The sequence below is a fragment of the Chinchilla lanigera genome, unplaced genomic scaffold (genome assembly GCF_000276665.1).
Source record: "Chinchilla lanigera isolate Chin_1 unplaced genomic scaffold, ChiLan1.0 scaffold00004, whole genome shotgun sequence".
NCBI classification, from domain to species: domain Eukaryota; kingdom Metazoa; phylum Chordata; class Mammalia; order Rodentia; family Chinchillidae; genus Chinchilla; species Chinchilla lanigera.
In genome coordinates, this window is record NW_004955405.1 from 40,409,401 (window position 1) to 40,426,181 (window position 16,781).

At 46.6% G+C, this 16,781-nt stretch overlaps 1 protein-coding gene across 2 annotated transcripts in view; it reads left to right on the forward strand.

Moving 5' to 3' along the window:
* The window catches only part of Polr3b (polymerase (RNA) III (DNA directed) polypeptide B), a 98,157-nt gene that overhangs the window by 56,112 nt on the left and 25,264 nt on the right, over positions 1-16,781 (forward strand). For both annotated transcript variants that reach the window (XM_013519054.1, XM_005374620.2), the window contains exons 18-22: positions 78-176; positions 3,005-3,132; positions 11,524-11,733; positions 14,119-14,277; positions 15,840-15,957. In XM_013519054.1, coding sequence (XP_013374508.1) covers positions 78-176; positions 3,005-3,132; positions 11,524-11,733; positions 14,119-14,277; positions 15,840-15,957 — 714 coding nt within the window. The remainder of the gene's footprint in view (positions 1-77; positions 177-3,004; positions 3,133-11,523; positions 11,734-14,118; positions 14,278-15,839; positions 15,958-16,781) is intronic.

Below are 16,781 nucleotides of genomic sequence, written 5' to 3' on the forward strand. Positions count from 1 at the left end.
ACCTGCTGTTACTATGTGAAATGCTGCATTAAGACACTTTTTTATTGGTAATGTCTCTTTTACCAATGTTTTCCCAGGAATTTTGAGGATTTCTTACATGAGAGTCTGGTCGAATATTTAGATGTCAATGAAGAAAATGACTGCAACATTGCGCTCTATGAACACACAATTAACAAGTAAGTAGTATCCATAGCAACCCTAAGAGACGCGGCCTTCTCGCTCGTCGTCCTCTTCGCCCTCTGTCCTGTGCTGTCATGGTCCTCGCTGCTGGAAGCGCATGGTTTCCTAGTGGAGCACACCCCTTTGTTTACCCCAGTGGCTGACCGGTTATCTGTAGATTTAACTATCCTTCCTGTGCTTGAGCCACTTGATTATTTTTTTTAAAGGAATCACTTCTCTGTAATATCTGATTGCTGTGAAAAGTAAACTAATATAACAGGCTGTGTAAGAGATGTATTTCTGTCTTCCAGGAGGATTTAGTCTGAACTGTTACTGTCAGTCCAGGAATATGCGTAGTGTGTTTTATAAGGCTCTCCCTAAGCTCATACACATTATAAACGTGAAATGCTCGTAATAGTTCTCATAGAATAGCTATATTTTCAGAAGCGTCAGAGTTCCATTTGGAACACATTAGAAGACATCTATATAACTTGCTTTCTGATGACTAAGTACACTTACCTGAAGTTGGAGTTTTTGTAGTTGTTAAACAGGGAGTTTAATGTTTCCACCTGGGAACGATTTATATCTTCATATTGCTCAAGGCAAAAGCCTTGAGTTCCAACATTGACTCCTATCCCTCCATGAGTAGCCAATGCTGATAGTTTGGTATGTTCACTTCTAGATAGTTTTCTAAGTGAATATAGACATATGTACATGAACCCACATAACGGCTGGTATAAAACAATGATCATGTGTTTCTAGTGTCTTAATTGTTAAATTTAACAGTGTGTTATGGGCATTTTCCATATTAGTACATGCATTTATATTTGCATATATATGTATAAATTATTTTTGTTTTCTATTATGTTATCTCCCTACACACATATTGTTCATTTAGCTCATTCTGTCTTCATTACTTTTCTCTTGTTGCTGAGACAAAATACCTGACGCCAAAATTAAGGAAGGAAAGGTTTATTTAGCTCACAGTTTGTGGAGGTTTCAGTCCATACTCAGCTGGCTCCGAGGCAGGGTGGCACAGGGCAGAGGGCAACCGTTGAAGGCCGCACAAGACAGCAAAAGCAGCAAGAGTGCGGGAGGCGGGACACACACAAGCCCTTGATTCCTTGGTTGACGCAGAGTATCGACCATAACGCACTCCCTGTTGATAAATATTTAGAGCAGTGACGACAGACTCTTTAGCGCTTTCAGTGACGTGAATAGCCTGCTGCCGCACACATACCACAGGTTCACCACAAGTGACGTAGGTTGTTTTTAATTTTTCCACTACTGTTACTGTTTCTGTGTTTTGAGCCAGGGTCTCACTATACTGTTCAGACTGGCCTTGAACTCATTATGCATTCCAGGTTGGCCTCAAACTTATGGCAGTTCTCCTGCCTCAGCCTTGCAAGTGCTGGGGTTACAGGTGTGTGCCATCATGCCCAGCGAGGGATGCTCTTTTAGAAAAACCAAAACAAGCCCAGAGACCTTTCCCTCCTTGCTGACAAAGGCCTAAGGTCGCCATAGGATTGGGGCCCTGCTAGTCCTGAGGAAATGACATTCCCCAAACCAAGAGCTAAGGAAAAAGCGCCCTCAGCAAACCAGGGGCGAAATGTCGTACCTGTGCACTGAGGAAACGCTAGGTGGCCAGCCCGATGCATGGGAGGGCTTCCCTAGATGCAGGGCAACCACATTTTGGGGCGGCTGGGCCTGAAGACGTTTCTCTCCGCAAAGACTCTGGCCCAGGTGCACAGGCGCTATTGCACACGCGCAGGAGCGTAGGGCCGGTTGGGCCACGGGTCCTCAGCACAATGCCTGTTACTTTCACTGCAGACCTACAAGAGTCTGGCCACCCCTGCCTATTGAGACGTCTGAAGTGCTCCATCACTTAGCCAAAACTGAGTTTTCTGCAGAATGTACCATGAAAGTAACTGAGATGCTGACACCCATTAGGGAAAATCTTTGTGTCCAAGCCCGTAGTAGAGCTGTCCAATAAAAACCTAATACAAGCCCGATACAACTACAGATTCCTTAGTAGTCACCTAAAAAGTGCAAAGAAATGGTTAAGATTAATTTTAATATTTTCATTTAGTCATTATATCTAGCATGTAATCAGTATAAAAATACTGAGGTATTTACCCTCTGTTCCTACCACAAGTCCTCAAAATCTGCCACGCACATACAGCTCATCCCATTTCAGATGCTAAATTTTATCAGAATTACTCTGATTTCACAGCACTTTCAACAGAAAAAGTAGATTCGTAAATGGAAATTGTTCCAAACATAATTAAAATGTTTTAAATAATAAATGGAGTTATGTAAATTTAAATTTGAGTTTTAAATTTTAAAGTAATTACAATTTAGTAAAATTAAAAATCGGTTCCTCGGTTTCCCAGCCATGCTCTTGGTCCCTGTGGGTCCGTGGAGCTCTTCTCTCCAAAGCGGTGAGGAATCGTCCAGGGTCCTTGTGGACGGGGCTGGAAAGGAAGAGAGCTGGTCCGGGTGGGCGTCACTGCTACTGACTGCCGAGTTCACAGTCAGGACCACTGTGTGCTGTATGTCGTTGTGGGATTAAGTGTGTACTGCCATGCCTTATTTTTGTATAAGTAATTCCATACTGTTTCCCTTGGCTTGTATTTCAATCCCTAAAATAATTCTATTAGAAAAACTTAGGGAATTTCTTTATCACCCCTATGTAAGCGTGTTCTTGTTGTACCAGTTTTCCTAGGGTCGAAGTTCATTGTGTTAATAACTCTCTCGGGGACCTGGGTAATGCTGTTTGTGTGCCCGCTAAGAAACCCTGATGTCAGCCCTACTTGCCTGAGCTGTCTGCTTCTTACCTTGCTAGAGACACTACCCACCTGGAGATCGAGCCCTTCACGCTGCTCGGCGTTTGCGCGGGCCTCATCCCGTACCCGCATCATAACCAGTCCCCGAGAAACACCTACCAGTGCGCCATGGGCAAGCAAGCCATGGGTAAGTACGCGTACGTGTGGGTGGGCAGCAGGGCAGACGGAAGCCCCTGTCTGCTCGCCACCCGCGCATCTGAGCAAGCTGGCGTTGGAGCCTCGGGGCTCTCGGGGCTCACAGGGTCCTCCCCTGCCCGTGCACAGAACTTCTCCCAGCTTGCTCCCTTCATCAGAGTGACAGGTGGTAACTCATGGAATTATAAGAAAATAAATGTAAATTGTTAACCAGAAAAGATGGGAGAAAGAGCAGAAAAACTCAAGGTGGGGGAGGAGGGGCACCATGGGCCAGGTAGGTGGTGCACAGCACGTCTCAGAAGGCACCCAGGCAGCTCTGTACAACGGTCACCGAAGCCCTGACCTTGTCTCCTCACATGCACTGCCCGATCTCCCAAGAAGTGTTAGTCCAATTTCTGAGTTGAGTTTCTTCTATTTTTCTTCCCTTTCATCTCTCTACCTGTTAATTTATCTGTGTATCCATCCATTCGTCCATAGCATTTATTGAGCAAAACTGTAGAATAGACATGGGGCGGAGCCTGAAAACATGAGCTGGAGGCGTAGGCTTCAAGGGGTCAGGGACCGACCCATAGCAGCCATTCAGTCTCCTGCGGTAAACGCTGTGAGAGGAACAGCCGGGGTCTGAAGAGCTTGGAGGAGGCGTGATTAGCATGGGCTGGGCTGACCCGGGAGCGCGGTGAGGATTGGTCGGAGGGGATGGGCCTAGGAGCAAGCATCTCGCGAAGTCTAGGGACCATGGCTGGCTGGCTGGCTGGCATAGGGACCTGGGCGTGGAGGTGGGTACGAAGGGCTGTGTGGGGAGCAATTGGAGTTTGGTCTTGAAGATGATACAGAGAAAATTCCAGCATACTCCTCTAGCTCCAAACAAAAAACAAGTTTTGCTGATAAACCTTTTCTAAAGGTTTCTAAAGGTCTTTCAGGTCCGAATAAGCTTTCTCATATATGATGTGATGTCAACCTGACTTGTCCTCGCTAATTTTAAGGGACTTAAGAGCTTCGTAAAGAAGTGCTGAAAGTGTGTGGGAGGCGCATTGCCTTTGGGAGACAAGGACCATCAGTCAGCTTCCCTGTTACCAGCAACCAGCTGCTGCCAACTGCAGCGTGACAGCGAAGGAATCCCAGTTCCGCGTGACAGAGAGAGCGAGCGAGCGTCGGCGTTTCCGGTGTGTGCACTGCCCTGCAGGAGCTGGCTGGGAGTCTACCACACCGTTTACCTGAGAGGCCGGGGTGGCGGGGACTCGGAGCGGTCTCTGCTGTTCCCCCTGTTCCACCCAGCCGCAGCGCAGGGCGCTTCCCGCCCGGGCCTCTGCCTTGCTAACAAGTTGAAGCCTCTAGTACTGTGCGCTGTGTGTGCTGAAAGGGCCATCCCTTCTGCTGGGTCCGCTAAACCATTTTGTCTCATGCGAAGCCCCGCTGAAACAGTACACCTTTTGTGTGGAACCTCAGCGGAGTTAACGGAAGACTAATCACTCCGCTGTTGCTGAAGCTCCTGTCCATATATGTGAAGATCAAAGCAAGCACTGCAGCTCTCTCCCCCAGGGAAGAGAGGCTTTTTTTTTTTTAATAAAGAATAGACTTGAAGCAATAATATTTTTATTTTTATGACAACCCTCCCCACCAAAAAAAAAGCCACCTTTATTTTGCGGCCCAAGTGTCTGCAGTGTTGAGTTAGTTACCACACACAGTTAAGCAGGATCAGGGCGTACAGAAAGCCAATTCAGTGTGTGTAGAGTTCTTTTGTAGTTTCCTGTGTGAAGGTTTTTTTTCCCGTTTTGTTTTGAGTGTCATTTGCAATTCATTGTCTGTGTTTTCTGAGGTTGGTGTATTCAGCTGCTCTGACCCTGGGTCCTGCACATTTAGCTCCTTGGATACAATCCTCTGACGTTACTGCTGACGCTGGGCAGACAAAGGCACTGAATATCTTTAATTAAAAAAAAGCCTTTGTTACTGTTTGTATTATAAAACACCTGACTGGAAAGAAAAGCGTGGAGATAAAGGTACATTTAAATTTGGCACCTAGCATGGCCACATTTCTCTCTGGACACTGAAGTAGCTGCAGAAGTACTGAGCCGGGTCTCTTTGAAAATCACAAAGGGAGAAGCCACAGCAGAGCCCGGGTCTGAGAAGCAGACCCAGCCTTGGGACCGTGTGCACGCCTCGCTGTCTTCGGCAGCGACGGCCACTCTCCCATCTCAGATGGCGCCGTCCATGAACAGTCCGCGTCTCCCAGAGACTCGACTCCCAGTAGTGTTTTAATTGCCGCGTGTGTCCCTTAGCTCAGGTAGACAGTGGCTCGGCACCGATTCACTGCATATTCCAGCCAGCGTGGGAGACTGGCTGTGTTCCAACCCGACCCTTCAACGGCAACTTTACCATCCCACCATGAAAAGAACTGAGTCACCTTGGATCACCACAAGGATGGGCACGCAAGGAAGGGCGCAAAGCCCAGAAACAGCCTTGCCTCAGTCGGGAGGCAGAGCCAGTCCAACCTGGATTCAGCAGCGGGCATCCCCTTAACCTCAGGGCCTGGAGGTTGTTCAAGAGGTTCAGTTTCCACACAGCATCTCCCTGTGCGGCTGAGAAGGCCCTTCTTCCAGGACGTGACTCTGTGCTGGGACGAGGGTCACAGCAAGAAGCCCGTAGACACACGGTCCCCGGGCCACACAGCGCAGTGTCATGTGCCGGCGTGTATTAAGTGGCCACCCCCAAGCGGACAACCTGTGAGCAAGGTGGCTGCTCTCGTCCGCTCGGTCAGGAGCTGCGTCGGCCTGCCCCTTCCCCCCAAATTGCCGTGACTTGGTTGGTTTGCTTGCTTTTTGCAAGAGTTCATGCAGCCTCTGGTTTTTGTTTTCAGTAGATTCTGTTCCTAAGCAGGTAGATTTTTTTTCTGTGTTCTCCACTTAAGAGTAGGATAAGATTTATTGGAAATACACTGACATTATTGAGATACTCAAAACATATATGAAAATCTTCATAAACTGGTTTTCATTCTACAGTTCCTTCCTACTTGGTTTAATCTTTCTGTTTGGTTTCAGCATATTTGGCCTTTGTTTGAGGGCACACAAATAAAGGAAAAGAGGTATCTTGCCCAAATTACCCCTGGCAATTCTTTCTTAGAACTTTACTGTTGCTTAAAAAATGTTTTCAGAGCCAGGCATGGTGACACACACCTGTAATCCCAGCACTCAGGAGGCTGAGGCAGGAGGAGCATTGCAAGTTTGAGACCAGCCTGGGCTACAAAGTGAGCTCAAGGCCAGCCTGAACTGCATAGTGAGACCCTGTTTTAAAAAGACCAAAAAAAAAAAGAAAGTTTTTTAAATTATTGTAAATTTTTTTCTTCCTTCCTTCCTTCCTTTCTTCCTTTTTTTTTTTCCGAGACAAGGTCTTACTATGTAGTTCAGGTAGGCCTCAAACTCATGGCAGTCCTCCCAGCCTCTTGAGTGCTAGAAATATAGGCATGTGTCACCACGCCCAGTTTATTGCAGCTATTTTAGCTATAAGTTTATGTGGCGTTTCCTAAGACTAGAATGTCCACAGTGAACATTTAGGGAGTTAAAATAAAGTTTACTATATAGGTTACTTTTTAATTTTTTTTTTTTTTTTTTAATGTTTTGGTTTTTTTTCGGTACCGGAAATCGAACTCACTACCTTGCGCTTGCCAGGCAGGCACTGTCCGCTGAGCTAAATCCCCAGCCCCTTACTATATAGGTTAGATGGAGGCAGAATGAGTGATACTACAGGTTGACGAGCTGTATATTTTTATTATTACTGAACTGAACACCCAATAATGTTAATATTGGTCATAACGAATACTGCCACTTGAGCATCCAAATTCTGTTTATTTACTTAGTGCTAAGGGTTGAGTCAGGGCCTTGCTCACCTTAAGCTTCTGGCATCCATTTCTTCTTTTAACCACAGTAATAGTTCTGTGAGATGGAATGCATATTTTTTTTCTAAGAAGAAAACAGAATCTCACTTTGTTTAAATAACTTATAAAATGTTATATTATGTCGTCTATGCAATGTCATCTGTAAAACTTACTAAAAATTCTTCTCAGCTGAAACTAACTTCCCTCCTCACATTTTGCTAACCTTTCTGGATCAGCCAAGGTACCATCCCTGCTAGGCTGTAGATTATAAGTCCCTTGAAGACAGACTGTCTTTTTACTATGTCTTTGTACCTCGCCCAGTGCCAGTTTAGTAGGTGGTGTGGTAGGTACTCATGCTTCAAAGAGAATAATGAATCTCTGCACATGTTAAAATTGTTAAAGCAGGAGCAGATTTTCTGAAGAGAATTTAGAAATTAAGAGGGATTATGCAACTTACTTTGGCTTACTGTTAAGCCGCAGTAATAAGGACAGCATGGCATTGAGCAAAGGGTAGCCGTGTAAGTAAATGGGACAGAATTCAGAGCCCAGGAAGAAAACCCCATGTTTATGGGTAATTGATTTGCATTAGAAGTGTCAAACAGTCCATTGGGGAATGGGAAGTCTTTGTAACAAAACAAACCCCTGCATATCTATGTGGGGTAAAAGTGAACATCAATTCCTACCTTACAAAAATTAATACCAGTAGAACACAGCCTAGTGTGTAAGAGTAAAACTATACACAAAGAGGGAAACAGCAGTAAAATCTCCATGACTTCAGCTACTTGGGACTTCTTGGGACACAAAAATACAAACTAATTAACAAATTGTATTTCTCGAAATTAAGCTTTTATTCTTTGAAAGACAGGAATATAAAAATGTAAGCCACAGAGTCAGGGAGAATGCTTGCCTACACATACCTGATAAGGGATTTGTATTTGATGTATACAGGGAACTCTTCAATAATATGAAAAGACAGTTAAGAGACAGACAAAACAAAAACCAAAACCAGGCACTTCACGAAGTGATAGGTAACACCAAGAAGTGTGTGGAATTGTACCCGGTATACTGGGTTGTCAGGTAAATGCACGTCATAGCCTGTGAGGTGCTGCTACACATTTGTGACGTCAGAACAAGCAGCAAGGTGTACTGGGAGGGCTTGGCAGCAGGGCGCGCACGGCTGCTGGGACTGAGAGCGGGGTGAGCACTCGGGAGGACTCTGGGCTGTCCTTACAGTTAACCGTGCCGTTAGCCTGCCGCCGGAATACACCCCAGGCGTTCACCCAGAGGAATGAAAACGCAGACGGTGTGATGTTGGCGTCCCACTTTTACATGTCTGTCAGAGTTCATCACATTGTACCCTTTAGATGGATAAGTTTATTACCTTTGGTAATGATTAAGATTTGGAGCAAAGAAAGGAAAAATTGGGAAATGCACAAAACTTTATATTAACTTTAGTACATGTGTTCTGAATTGTTTGCATCCTTACCTTTTTCATTGTACCATAAGTAAAAACACTTCTTCCTGATTTTAACCTACATTTGTATACCTTGTGGTGCCAACTTGTGACTTAAGAAAGTTACTGTTAAGAAAATATGGCTTTGTCAGAAAGGTTATGTCCTGCTGATCAGAGAAGGTCATTGGAGGCCATAGTTACAGTAGGACGGGGTGACAGAAGGGAAATGCAGCTTCCAGCTTTCTCTCTTCACATCTATGTAAAGCCCTTTTTAGGCAAGCTGAAAATCCTCATGGTGGCATCCTAGTTTGAGCATGTGCTTTACATAGACAAGGCTTTTCGGTTCATTTCTTAGGCCATTTTCTCAAAAAAACTTTGCTTCTTGGCAAAATAACTAGTCAGCCATTCATAATTTTTTTAAAAAATTATGGGGATCTGATGGCATTTTGGCATTCTATGATACAGAAATCATAGTTTATTAGTATGACTCATTTTACGTACCTAGAGTACTGCTAAAAGTGTGTGTACATATGTGCTTCCACAAGAAAAGTTCTTTAGAAAGACTTTAAAGGGAAATTTCTGGTGAGATCATAAGCACCAAACCGGTGCTGAGAGGTTTTGCTGCTGCCTCGCTGTGCGGTGACCACGATGCCCGAGAACCGCAGCGGGGCTGCTGCACAGTCACAGCGAGGCCTGCTCCGGGCACCTGCCGTTCACGCCTCCCCGCCGTGTGATAATGCTTCCTCCACCGCAGAGGACACGTGTGGCGGCCCGAAGCCTCCTCAGGCTGTGCAAAGTACACAACTGCAGCTGAGCTCTCAACATAAATTTTAAAGGATTTCATGGAAAAGGACAAACCTATTGTCAGTGAACTTTACTATGATCCCAACAGCAGTAATCTTATTTCTAAAATAGTAAGTGACCTATTGCCAGGTACCCTGCCTAGTTTATTAGTTAGCACTAAAGTAACGTAAATTAATAGGTATTTCATAGTGTAACTTGACAAAAAGTTCATGAAGCTCAATTGAAATCTTGCTTTTCACAAAATCTGGATAACTTTTCTAGAGATTTAAGTATAAACACAGGAGTGATCAAAATACATGGTGAATTCTAGTTTCTCATGGTGGTCCAAAGACAAGTAAGATGAATATCAGCTTCAGAGATGTTAAAATTTGGAGAGAGGTGCATATTGAGATCACCAAAATATGTAAGTGCTTAGCCTTATCTCTTCCCATTCTGATGGAGTGATCAAAATACACAGTAAATGTCTAAATTTTAAAAATCTATTACAATAAAAGACACACTGCCAATGAATCTCCCTCATGATACCTTCCCTCACTTCACATGCGCGTATACTGTCATTCTTGCCACTTCCTGAAGGAATTGTGGCAGTCCTGTTTCGTGAGTGTCCTTTTAAGGTCTGATCAAAACTGTGGTGAGTGCTGTTGCTGTTGAGTGCCATGCAGCGGAAAGGCGGGATCTAAGAACATGACTGTGTCCTTATCCACCTTATGCGCCAAAGGTTTGATGGGACTTTGGCTGTTCCTCAGAGTCAGAATAACCGTAAAAGGGAAAGGTTTTGATCAATTCAGGGCATGAAGGCAGCCAGGACAGTACGACCACAAACCCTCAGGAAAGAGGACTCCAGAGCTGCTGCAGGAGTGGGTGAGAATGAGGGGTGTGTCTGAAGTGCGGAGAGGATTCTGAGGGGAGTCACGGTGATGTGTAAAGTGAGTGTTCACAGTATGTATCGGTCACACCTCATAACATTACATAAAAGGTAGAATGGCATTCTTCAGTGTAATTCATTTGACATTTATTGAGCATCTACAATCTCTGCACTGTGGATTTCTCTGATATACTTCGCCACTCATTATTTCTTTCAGTGGTACTTGTCAAGGAATACCCTATCATTTTTGCTGATTGAGGTTTATTTTCAGCCCTGAGTTGAAAGCACCATTGACTTAATGATAAGAGTGTGGAGAAGTTAAAGAACATAAGTCTGGAGTGTTGGTATCTGTTCACCTAGGCGAACCTCCACGAGGTGGCATGCGGATCCCTCGGTGTTTGGGTGTGGGCATCACTAAGAGAATTGTGCTAGAGAGACACAGCTCCCTGCTCTTCCTCGCACCAGCTCCTCTCCTCAGCCATTCAAGGGGAAAAAGAAACACTTAGGAGACGTTAAAGGGGCTCAGTGGCCCACACAGCCTCAGCACCAGGGCCAGCCTGAGCTTCCCCGTTCTTAGGTCTGTAGGATCAGTTATGTGTCTGCAAGCCCAAGAGACTGAGGAACCTTTGTTACAGCAAGCCACGACTCCCTGCGTGTTTTGTTCCCAGTGGACAGTGAGCCAGGAGTACCTTCCCAGGACCAGTCAGGCAGAATAGACCATCCCAACTAGGCTCTTTCTGGATTCCGTAGGGCAGTGGTGTGGACCTGCGGCACTCAGGCGGCAGCCGGCTGTTTGTATGGTTGAAAGTTGTCCAAGGTTTGCCATCACTGCCTTATGGGAAGGGCCCTTGCTGTCCCTGTTTATCGTATGTTTGGTACTGAGTAAATGTTTAATACCAGAAACTGCTCAGTAAAAGAATAAACTTCTTACCTTTCCCTCGATTGCCTCCTCCTCGTTCTGTTCCCACCTCCTCTTTTGCCTTGCTGGCTCTTTATGAACTGTCTGTCCATGCCTAAGCCCCTGATTGTGATGACTGCAGAGCCCCGTCCCCTTTCACTGGCAGCCAGAAGCAGCCTGGAGTGTAGCAGTCAGGCACGGGCTGTGGACTCAAGAAGGTACCTCGGAAGCACCAGAGTCCCTCAAGCAGGATCAAGTCTGTAAATCCAAAATGTTGAAATGATTTACATGAGTAAACCTCAAGTATAATTTTACAAACTGTATTAGAAAAATTACTGTAAAAAGTCATTGACCATTATCACGGTCTTGCTTTTGCAATGCTTGACCTGAAGATTTTTCTTATTCAAATTAGCAGAGTTAATGTGTTTATTAAGTACTGTATAATTATTTCAAATAATAGAATGTTGATTTTTTTTTTCTCCAATATTAATGAAGGTACCATTGGATACAACCAGCGAAACAGAATTGATACTCTCATGTATCTACTAGCATATCCACAAAAACCCATGGTTAAGACGAAAACCATTGAGTTGATAGACTTCGAGAAGTTGCCGGCAGGGCAAAATGCGACAGTTGCTGTGATGAGCTACAGTGGCTACGACATTGAGGACGCTCTCGTTTTAAACAAGGCCTCCTTGGACAGAGGTAAGAGGTTTCCAAGGCTCTGACTTAACACCAGAAGTGCTTTTTGCATAATTAGGTCATAGTGATTCATGTCAAAGTCATTTGGTATTAGAACACTAGGTTACAAGTGATTGGCTTTTGGTATTGGCTTTTGGTTGCTTGCTTGTTTGTTTTGATTATTAAATTGAGATAATTTGAGTGTGCTCCTACAGGATCTTTAGTTCCTTTCAAAGAGGAAAAAATCGTAAGAATCTGTGTATTTTCCAGTAGGAATTGCAGTGTGTGAAATGTTTTTTAAATATACCCGGTAATGATCCAGCAGGAAGCCTGTTTGAGAAAGCAGTAGCCACAGCCAGATGGGAAGGCTGTCTACTTACTGTGTGCCTTAGTACCAAAACCCAGGGTGCTTTTTTAATGAAATAACAGAAGTTAAGAACGTGCACAGACAGGCCCTGGCTTGTGGTTCTTGTGCTCTTCGCCTCCGCTTCCTGACAGTTTGCTTCTGCAGGTCCCCGTGTCCTACATGTCCGCCTCCCCTGCTCGGGCTGACTTCTCCTGGCTTGCTGTGTCCCTCCGTCCTCTGGCGCACACCCACTCTGCCTTCCCTTCCGTCCGCTGGTTGCTAGGCACCCGTAATCGCACTCCTAGCCATGTGTCATTGGTGTTAATGTTGGCTGCACTTAATTTATGCCTCTTTTCTTCCTCCAAATGACAACAGCCATGCTTTAAAACTAGACGTTTCCCTTTCTGATTCACTGGTAACGTGTATGTGGAAATCTGAAGGCTGGTGATGTCTGTCAGAAACCCCACAGCACGTTCGGACCATCCGCGTTTACCGTCCCCTTGCTTTTAGGCTTGCACCTGCAAAACACTGTGGGTTTACACTTGGCAGAAGGCACGTCTCGATTTCATGCAGTTCAGATGCACACTGCACCCCAGTGTGTTACAGTTAGTGGCTGCGTTGTGACATTTCCAGATCCTATAATATTCCCAAGCCCACGCTCCCTGAGCGAGTGTGTGAGGCTGTGCTCTGTCCATGCAGAGCCATGGTGACCGGCCAGGACAGACTCAAAGACGTGCAGGTGTCCTCACCCCCAGCCAGTTGTAGGAATCTATTCTTCCCACAGTCACCTTCGAATTTAAAAAATTACCTGAGGACCCAGGATTTATTTAGAAATCCACTTGTACCTCATTGACTTTCTAAACTCATATTTTGGGTTTCCTGGAAGGGCTCCACTGCAGGTGGAGACTCCTGGGGGTAGGGTTCACAGCTGCATGCATGGCCGTCTCACGACAGCAGCGTTTCACCCAAGATGGTTTCATTTAAATGAGCTGTGACATGCTCAGTGTGTCCGGAGGAGACTGGAGGGGTTCACAGTGTACAGGAGCTGCCCCGCCCAGGGGTAAAGGAGGAAGCGCAGACAGAGCCCCAGAAGGGCAGTTTGTGTTAACAGAATGACAGCTTTTCAGGTAACTACCATTGATTTATTTATTTTTGGAGATTCAGTGGTTGAGTCTGCCCCTTCCAAAGATTGTCTTATGTCCACCTTGTTTTTAACACATTCCCACCGGCTTGAGCCACTGGCAGAACACGTGTGACCATCCCCATACCACCGACAGCACCGTCATGCACGTACCACCAGTGTTTCAGCGTTGCCTGGAAGCTGGGTGTATGAAGTATGGCCCCCTCTTGAATATGTTAATGTTGTTCTTAGGATTTTTCCCTCAGCCACTAGATGAATCCAATCTAAAAACGTACTGACAGTAATCTTGAGGGCAAATATGCTATCTCTCCCACTAAGGTCATCTGGTTGTGCTTTCTCTTTAGTCTCTTCTCTAGGGAGAGATGATCATTTTGTCTGTTCTTTTGCTTGCTTCCCTGCTTGCTTGCTTTTTGCAGGCCACTCATAAATGTCACCATTACAGAAAGAGCTTTCCAGGGAAGTGAACAGAAGTTATGCACCGGAAGGACACCCACCGAGTGTCGGGCTCATCTTGCTGCCCACTTCCTGGGTGACGGTGGCTGCTTACTTTCTCTGGACTTCACTCCAGTGCCTGTAAAAGAAAGGGGGTCACCAGCTGGCATGTGAGGCCTTCCCCAGTTCTAATATCCTGGGGCCCAGTGCCACGCTTAGGTCTCTCCCCACTTCCTCCAACGTATCCAAGTGGACACCATGCTGGAACATGTGGAGACTCAAGCTTGTGTGGGCAGTAGGGAGGGAGGAGTCCTACGCCGTTGCTTAGGGTTATCAGTTTGTTTTGCGCCAATCTAGATGATCCAGAAGTAAAGCAGTGTTGGTTTTTTGCAAGAGCGAGGCGGGGTAGATTGTCGCACAGCAGAGATCCATGGCTTTTCTGGCAGTCTTGTATTTCTGGTACTTCTGACCCATCTTGGTTTCATCGTAGGCTTCGGGCGGTGCCTCGTGTATAAAAACGCAAAATGTACGTTGAAGCGGTACACCAACCAGACTTTCGACAAAGTGATGGGGCCCATGTTGGACGCTGCTACCAGGAAGCCCATCTGGAGACATGAAATTCTAGATGCAGATGGAATTTGTTCTCCAGGTAGTAGCTTTAAAAGATGAATTTCGATGCGTACTTTTTGGAATTGTGAATGTTATTCAACAGCATTTCTGCACATGCGGTAAATGGGACAGGAAAAAAATAACCTGTAACACACTATTTAGATTCAACCAGTGTGGTCATTTTTGACAAATTTCTTTCTAGTATGATTTTCTGCACATTATGTTTTTACACAGCAATAGCCTACTCTATTTTTTTTTTTTTTTTTTTTTTTTTGGTTTTTCTCCGGTACCGGGAACCGAACTCACGACCTTGCGCTTGCCAGGCAGGCGCTTTTGCCGCTGAGCTAAATCCCCAGCCCCAGCAATAGCCTACTCTAATTACAGTTTTCTAGTTCTAACTTTGAGTCACAGAGAAGCCACTTTAAGGGAAAGGAAGTGAATAGAGCCTTGTCCCTCTGTCCACACTAGTGTTTCTTATAAGCATTTTCCTTGCAGACAGCTTTAGAACCTTCCCTAACAAGTATTAGTGATTCCATTAGTGACGAATCCTGATGGATTTCTTGGTGCAGCCCACAGCCCTGCCCCACGGGTCCTGCCCGCTGGTGTGGGTGGCTGACGCTGACCAGGATCACAGGAGACGTGGCCAGTTGCAGCCAGCCCAGGGCCTGTGAGTAGCTAGGCAGCCAGTTCGTGGCAAGACGATTTATCTAGCGAGGAAGGTCAGCGCAGACTCCCCAGGAAGTGCGCTGAAGGACTGGAGCGTTGGCTGCTGCCATGGCGCAGGACTGCTCTGCACAGTGTGTCCAGATGCCCGAGCTCGACAGCTGAGTCACTGGCGAGAAGACCAGTGCAGTGGAAAGGAAGGAGGCCAGGGGCGTGGGGCGAACACGGGTCTGGAGCAAGGGAGGGAGAGGGGTGCAAGCTGAGGCCAGGCCAGAGCAGTGACAGGGTCACTGGACAGCAGTGTGGCAAAAGGGCGAGAAGGTTGAGGAGAGTCCAGCCGAGCGCCCCTGGGTGGACCCTGCATCATCTGCACAAGCTCCTTCTGCCTGGTACCTGGACGCCCAGCGCACACAGCGCCTGCATTGCCGTCCCCTCAGCCGTCGCTTCTCAGAGAGTTGCTCTCTCTCAGGGCCCGTCCGTGTGGCTTGGGAGATGGGCTCCGGCTCAGCACGGTCAGAGCCTGTCTTTGGGCTTACCAGGAAGACATGCAAAGCAAGCGTGGGAAGAGCAGCAAAACCAGAGTGTTTTGGTTTCCTCCTTGGCCGAGCTGAGTGGGCTGTGGATAAAACATAATCAACACCTGTTCTGACAACCTGAGATTCGAAATAGCTTTTGAGTGAGGCGGCACTTCTTCTGCTAACGTCTCCTAAATCACTTTCTTAGTTTTATGCACACCATGTTCTAATCCATAATTTTTCTTAAATGGTTTGTGAGGTCATGTATGAACCTATTGAATTCTAGTTCCCACTGTGTGGACCGCCATATCTTTCCCCTGTGTCTGAAGTCTGTGGACCAAGTCTGAGCACGTAGTGTATTCCCCCCAGTCTCTGCATTTTACACAGAGGATAAGGACACGTCTAACATGCTTTCTTTCCTTAGGTGAGAAAGTGGAAAACAAACAAGTGCTTGTGAACAAGTCCATGCCCACCGTGACGCAGATCCCGCTGGAAGGAAGTAGTATGGCCCAGCAGCCACAGTACAAAGATGTGCCCATAACGTAGGTACGGGCGTGCCTGGGAAGACATGCAGGAGGGCGGGAGACGTGCGGGAGGCCCTGCGAGCCGAGGAACAAGAAATAGCGCTTTGAGCGCTGTTACTGTCATGTACTTAGACCGATGCGGAACCTCAACCCAGCTGTGCCATCTCAGACCTTGTTGCCCGCATGAGGTGTGGACCCACAGGCGGGCTGCAGGTGGAAGGCACAGTGAGACGCAGGGCACAGGCATCAGGGTGCCGGCTTTGGAGGATCCGGCTGCCGGTTGCTGCTGCTGGGATACGGAGAGCTGGGAATTCATTCTGTAGAGAGTGATACGATCAGATTTGTGTGTCAGAAAATTAAAACACACTGGCCACAGTGTGGCATCAGCAGTGTGTTACCTCATGTGACCCTGTTTTCTCCTCTATGCAATGAAAGTGCTGGCTTGTTGGTCTTGAGACGTCCTTTCAGCTCTAAAGTACAGTAAAATGGGAGACTTAGTGAGACGAGCCGGTGGGAGTTACCACTGTGATGTGAGAACCGTTGGGGAGCAGGTGGTGGGCTAGGTCAGCAGGTCCAGGAGGGCAATTAGAAACCCTCAGCATCCGAGGGCGAGGCCCGCCTTGTGCAGGGACTGTGTGGGGGTGCAGCTGATGGAAGCCATGCCTTCGGCAGAGAGTCACGTCTGTGTGCAGAGACCTGCTGCAGTGTGGGTGCAGTGACTGCGGAGATCTGAGGCGCTTCCTTGAGAACTTCTCGTACTCGCTGACATCCCACGTGCTGTGATCCCATGCAGCTCGTTAAGATGAGGAAGTCAGGACAAGGAGAGGTCAGGTCACTTCCCA